Source organism: Impatiens glandulifera, chromosome 5, assembly GCF_907164915.1.
Source record: "Impatiens glandulifera chromosome 5, dImpGla2.1, whole genome shotgun sequence".
Taxonomy (NCBI): Eukaryota; Viridiplantae; Streptophyta; class Magnoliopsida; order Ericales; family Balsaminaceae; genus Impatiens; species Impatiens glandulifera.
Window position 1 is genome coordinate 40,992,971 of NC_061866.1, and position 7,086 is coordinate 41,000,056.

General features: G+C 29.3%; 1 protein-coding gene across 1 annotated transcript; it reads left to right on the forward strand.

The window, feature by feature from the left end:
• Nucleotides 1–4,438: 4,438 nt before the first annotated feature.
• On the forward strand, nt 4,439–6,259 carry LOC124939355 (9-cis-epoxycarotenoid dioxygenase NCED6, chloroplastic-like). Its single transcript, XM_047479834.1, has one exon. It carries the CDS (start codon nt 4,439–4,441, stop codon nt 6,212–6,214), a length of 1,776 nt encoding a protein of 591 aa, XP_047335790.1. The 3' UTR covers nt 6,215–6,259.
• The last annotated feature ends 827 nt before the right edge of the window (nt 6,260–7,086 follow it).

Consider the following 7,086-nt stretch of genomic DNA (forward strand, 5'->3'; position numbering starts at 1 on the left):
TTATGATATGTAATTATTATTTTTATGTAATGAACTAATAATAAAAAAAATGTGGAAGAAGAAGCTAATTTTTTAGCCCAAAAGTCTCTTTTTTAAATGAGTCCAAGGTCCAAACAATGCGTACTATAAATATGAAATGTTTGTTGGGCTGGGCCCATGATAAAAAAGAATGAATACCATATTACCATCTTTTGCAAATTTATTTTTAATATTTATTTGGCAAAGTATTTATGTGCCTTCTTTAAGTAAACATAATATTTGAATCACTTTTTGTTACTTAAGTTATGTTAGTGAAGTTATCAAATATATTTTTCTTATCAAACATTCATTTACTAAAATATGATTTGAATGTGTAAGATTGAATTTAAAAAGGAACAAACATGCTTAGCAATAACATTATGTAGACAAATTTTTTAGCTCAATAGTATAGATAATAATATTTATACGAGGAGTGATAGAGAGAGAAAATTTGGTGAGGGAATGATTTGGCATCACCTTCATTGGTTGGAAAATGTAAAAGTGGAGAGAAGGGAGAAAAAAAAGAAATTATTTGATTTTTTCAGCGAATAAAATTATGCCAAGTTATTTCCTCACCAAATTCCCCCACCTAGTCATTTCTCTATTTATACAGATTGGAATCGATCGGTATAAACCATTTTTTTTTACCAGCGTCTCTTCAGAACCTATATAAACAAGAACAAACAATATTTTGTTTGTTGGATAGCTCTTTGATTAGGTTGAATTTTGAAATACTCTCCAAGATATTATTTATTTAATTTTGATCTTATTTAAAAGAATGTTAAATTATTTAGTTTAGTTATAAGCTTACTTTTGTTTATTTCATAAAATAATGTTACATTAATTTAATTTTAAAATTCTTAATATATTTTTTATATCAAAACATACCATATATGATTGGTTCTTCTTATTCGAGTTTTTTTAAATAACCTAGATTATTTAGAAAAAAATAATTAATAGTAATATTGTAAATATGTAAATTTTTTGATAAAATAATTTGAAGAATATTAATATATAATAATAAAATAAAAAAATAAATATATTTTAATATTTTGGTTAAAAATTAAAGACATATTAATAAACTAGAAAGAATAAAATAATATTTGATTATATTGAATTATTTAATTAATTTAAAACATAGAAACTTAAGTCAAACTATATAAAAAAGTGAAGGACTTAAATATTATTTTACCCGAACAGATACTATAGTCATATAAATTCGAAGACCACGTGGATTCGAATATAGACACGTAGGCATCGTTCCTTTCCATGCATAATGACACGTGGATGTATTTTTGCCACAAACGTATTCTCATGAATTCTTTTATATATTTAAATTAAAAGATTAATTTAAGGTTGTCTTGCTTGCTTGAGATATTTATTTTGAGGTGGGAGATATTTTCAATTTCTTTATTTATTAATAATACACACTTAGGGCTGGTTTGATTTTTGAGTTTTTTAAGATATTTTTTAAATTAAGTAATTTAAGGTTGAATGATATTAATATAGAGTGATTTTAGAGAGCAAAAATTTGGTGTCATAAATGATATAAAAAATGATATGTCAACGTGATTGAATTTGGAAAATAAAATTTCTCTCTAATATTAGATTTAAGATATAAAAAATCCAAAATTAAAAAAAAAAAAACAATCAAACAGATTTTAGGTCTTGTTTGGTTAAATACCTCCAATCCCAAAAACATTTTTTCACTTCTCTTATCTCACATCATTCAATTTATTAATCAATATATTCTCCTTTTTAAAATTATTATTTTTTATTTTTTTATTATATATTAATATCTTTTAAATTTTTTTATAAAAAATATATTTTATTTACTTAAAATTATCATCCATCATTATTTTCAAATAATCCGAATTATAATTGTATACCAAATCCGAACAAGCCCCTCTTAGTTTGAATTATCGAAATTTCGGCATAAATAAGAAGGAGAGAGAATTATGGATAAGAGACATGGTGGGTCCTACGTCACTTTAAAATCATAACTGTGGGTCCATTCTTAATTTAAGGTCGGTCTATGCCCGTGCACGGGAAATCCACGTGACATCCCAATATCCTTTGTACGTTACGACGTCATTTACACTCTATCTGTAGACAAAAAAAAAAAAAAAAAAAAAAAAGTTATAAATTAAAGTATTTTGACTTTTATTTTCAATTAATCCGTAAAAATCCATCAATAAGGGATATTATAATTTCTCACAAATTTAATATAATATAAAAAATAATATTAAGTTGGCAACAAAAAAAAATTGTTATGAGAATTAAATTTTAGCACATATATGTTATTTGAGTTATTGTAATGAGATAGAGAATTTTGTGATTTCTTAATAAGATATTTTTATTTGTTAATTTCTTAGTTTACTAAAAAAAAACTTATATATATATTAACTTATAATTAAGATGTTATTTCTTAAGTCTATATTTAACACATTACTTAAGTTTCAAACATTTATATATTTGACATATTAGTTATTGAAAATAATTACTACTGTCTAGTTATTATTGAGTTTGATGTTATACACATATAACATCAAATAAACACATAATTTACACCCAATAAAATGAGAGTTTGTTAGTTTTTCCTTCAAAGTAATAATAGGAAAAGTTAAAACATTTTTTTCTCTAGTTTACCATGTCTTAATTAATTACTTGATCCTCCAAGGTGTATTCATTCTTCCATTTCAATAATTACTAACTTCAAAAAGTATAAAAATAGTTTATCTATTTTGTACACCCCAATTTATCATGCTAGAAGGAGAATACTAAAAATAATATTGATAAATGGTTTTAACACTTAATCCTCACATCTTCATTACAAATCAAGCCCAATTTCAATATTACCTCAATTATCTAATATGATTGTTAAGTTTAGTTAGTAACAAACACATATATTCTCGGATTGCCTCAATTTTTGTCTCATAAAAGGAACTTATACACATATTGTTATGGTCGCAACCAAATCGCATATCGAATTCATTCGATATGACCCACAATCATAATTCTCACTTTCAATCGAATTGGTTACATTCTACAAACTATTTTTTTATCACGTAAACTACCCTAATGAGTTTTATATTACATGTTTAATAAATTTATTAGAACTTGTAGAATTCAAAACAACATAGGATTTAGAAGGTAGGGTTAATTAGCTTCATTTTTTTTTCATTGGTTTTTTTTTTCTTTCACATTTTTAATTGTTTAGTTGATTGGTTACAAATACAACTTCTTCTAAGGTAAATACCTTCATTGCTAAGAAAACATTAAAAAAAAAGAAAAAAAAAGCAAGAGCAACGTGTATGGGATCCGAATCACCGACAAGGACACGTAGGTACTAAGGACACGTAGGTACTATTCCCTCTTATACTAATATGACACGTGTAATCATTGCCCGAAACGTGTTTTCATAATTTTATCTAAATTCTATATGTTTAATTTTGTTTTATTAATTGATCATAACTAAATAACTTATTCAATGAAATTATCTTAATAACTTACTTATTTAAGAAAGTGTAATTATTTATTGGAGTTTATAAACTTATAATGAATCAAAGTAAACCCTAAAATATCTACATGAGTAGAAAACAGCTGCGTAAACAACCAAAATTGAATAAAAAAAACTTTGGGAAGTGAAATTATGGGTCCTACAACATTTTCATATCTCAATTATGGGTCCATTCAAAATATCATAATGACGGTCGAATAACAACATAAAAGCTCACATGGCAAGTATGGCCCACTCTCCTTAACGACGTCGTTTTACTATTGAGGTTAAAAAAATTTACATGCTTAAGTTTTCTATTTATTAAGTTTGATGTCATATATATATATATATTAGGCTAAATAATTCCAAAATATATTGTGTTGATATAATATAATCCATGCATGTACGTAGTAGTTAGAATTTCAATTTATTAAAAAAATAATAATTCAAACTATTTTTTAAAGTTTTGATCAAATCATTCACTTTCTCATATATGATATACATCTATTTATTACTTGCTTTTTCTTTTATTTATTTATAATTTTATGTAGATATATATATATAAATTAATGATAGATATCTATATGTAAACATTTAATAATATTTTTTAATACTTTTATAAATATACTATATATCTTTGAATTTTTTATATTTTGAAAAGTAATATTTTTTTTTAATCTTGATATATATACATTTAACTTTTTATCACTTAAACTACTTTATTAGGTTAAAATACATTGAATATGACGTCTAAGAAATCAAAACATGGACTTGTCACTATTATGAATGAAGCCAAATTAATCCAGTCCCACCACCACCACCCTTCATTTTTGTACTCTTTATAAACGATTCAACACTCTACAATCAGTACACAAAATTCCATTTTCTCCTTCTCTCTCATCTTCAAAGCCGACTCAAGCCATGCAAGCCTCTTTCCATTACTCCACCACCTTGACAAGACACATATCTCTGAACCCTAACCCTAATCCTAAAAAAATTCCCCTTCCTATCTCCCCAAAACCATTAATATGCAAAATTGTAGTCAAACCAACTAAGAAGTCACTTCCCCCAAAACCCTTTCCTGGATTTAAGCCATCGCCGGCGACGGCGCCGGCGCCGGTGACAGTTCCAAAAACACATCCACCGAATCTAAACCCTTTTCAGAAATTAGCTGCCTTGGCTTTGGATAAATTCGAAAGCTCAGTTATCATGGAATTGGAAAAGAAAAGGAAGTTAACTAAAACTGTAGATCCGGCGATTCAGCTCAAGGGAAATTTCGCTCCGGTTCAGGAGTGTCCGGTTCAATCCAAACTTGAAGTGGTGGGTCAGATCCCGGTGGGTCTTGAAGGGGTTTATTTAAGAAACGGAGCTAATCCAAAGATTATGCCGACTAACGGCGGTCATCATTTATTCGACGGTGACGGAATGATTCACGCTGTTAGTATCGGACCAGGTAATCAAGCTAGCTATTCTTGCCGGTTCACACAAACAAACCGGCTAATTCATGAATCAGCTATCGGCCGGAATATCTTTCCTAAGCCAATCGGCGAGCTTCATGGTCATTTAGGTTTAATTCGGCTTGTTCTGTTCATGGTCCGGTCAGCAATCGGTTTAGTTGATGCATCCAAAGGAACCGGTGTAGCTAACGCCGGTATGGTTTATTTTAACGGCCGTGTTTTAGCTTTATCAGAGGAAGATCTACCGTATCATGTCCGAGTAACGAGCACCGGTGATCTAGAAACAATCGGACGGTTTAGCTTTGATGATCAACTTCAAGGGTCTATGATTGCCCATCCTAAGATAGACCCCACCACAGGTGATCTCTACAGTCTAAGTTACAACGTGTTAAAAAAACCCTACCTAAAATGTTTTAAAGTTGACACGTGCGGCATGATGTCACATGTAGTAGACATTAACTTAAAAGAACCGACTGTCGTTCATGATTTCGCTATAACAGAGAATCATATAATAATTCCGGATCAACAAGTAGTATTCAAGTTATCTGAGATGATTCGGGGCGGGTCACCCGTTATCTATTCCCCCAATAAAACATCTCAATTCGGGATCCTATCCAAAGATGCCAAAGATGACTCCGGAATAATATGGGTCGAGGTTCCGAATTGTTTCTGTTTCCATCTGTGGAATGCGTGGGAGGAGGTAAACGAGGAGGGCGACCCGATATTCGTGGTAATCGGGTCGTGTATGACTCCGCCCGACATGATATTTAATGATCAAGAAGGCAAGCTTAAGAGCCAATTGTCGGAGATAAGGCTAAACCCTAAAACGGGTGGGTCGACCCGACGGGTTATAATACCCGACATAAACTTGGAAGTGGGTCAAGTCGATAAGCGGAGGTTAGGTCAGAAGAGCATTTACGCTTATTTGGCGATTGCGGAGCCATGGCCGATGATAAGTGGGATGACGAAAGTTAATCTAGAAACGGGTGAAACGATGAACTACTTTTACGGGGAGAAGAGATTCGGGGGAGAGACATGGTTTGTGAGTACCGGGGAAAAGGAAGATGAAGGGTATGTATTGAGCATTGTTAGGGATGAGATTATGGAAAAGTCCGAGCTTGTGATAGTGAAGGCGAGTACTATGGAATTGGAGGCTGTGGTGAAGTTACCTACAAGAGTTCCATATGGTCTACATAGCACATTTGTTACTTCTAAGGAATTGGAAGGACAAGTTGTGTAATCTTCTTTGCAAGATTTTAGTTTTAATCAACTTTGTTCTTTTTGTTTTGTTAATTTGGGAATGTGATGGATTGTATGTAGTGTGATTGTGTGACTAGTTCAAAGTTTAAAAAATTTGGGAATGTGTATAGCTAACAGTTCAAATACTCACTCACTTAAACTAAGTAGACAAAAATGACAAATCTATGACCTTCTAAGAAGGTATATGTTTGTAGAAAGTGTAAACAATAGTAGAAAAAGTATGGATTAATGTGATTAGTGATTTAACTGAATTATTTGAAAAAAATAAAGATATAATTAAATTTAATTGGGTTATATATAAAAATTAATATTTTATCATTATTTTTAAAATTATCAAAATAAAAAGTGTATTTTCATTTGGTAAGAAAGATGTGATCATCAAATTAAATAAAGTGTTTTTTTAGGTAAAAAGAAAAAAATAATAATCAAAAACTTTTTCTAACAAATATTATTTATTTTGATTTTTGACCAAATAATTTTTTTTCTCTAACAAATAAATTATTTTAAAAATAAAGCCTCTAAAAAAGAAACTCATGTATATAAAACACATGTTGGGATCAAATTGTGTAATTTGCCAGACATGATACAATTACATGCATGCCTCTTTTTTCTAATAGGATTGTGTCAAATCGATAACTCACACGAGTATTAATGATTATTTGTTTTTATTTTATTTTTCTAAAATAAAATAAAAAGCACTATTGGGCACGGGATGACACATTAAAGTCATGTTATACTTAAAACTTATATAAGGTGACATTTAGGCACAACTAATTCGTAACATGTTGTGTCATACTTTTTTATTATGAATTTGAGTTCAATAATGTTTATATTCAAATTAGTCCATTAAAA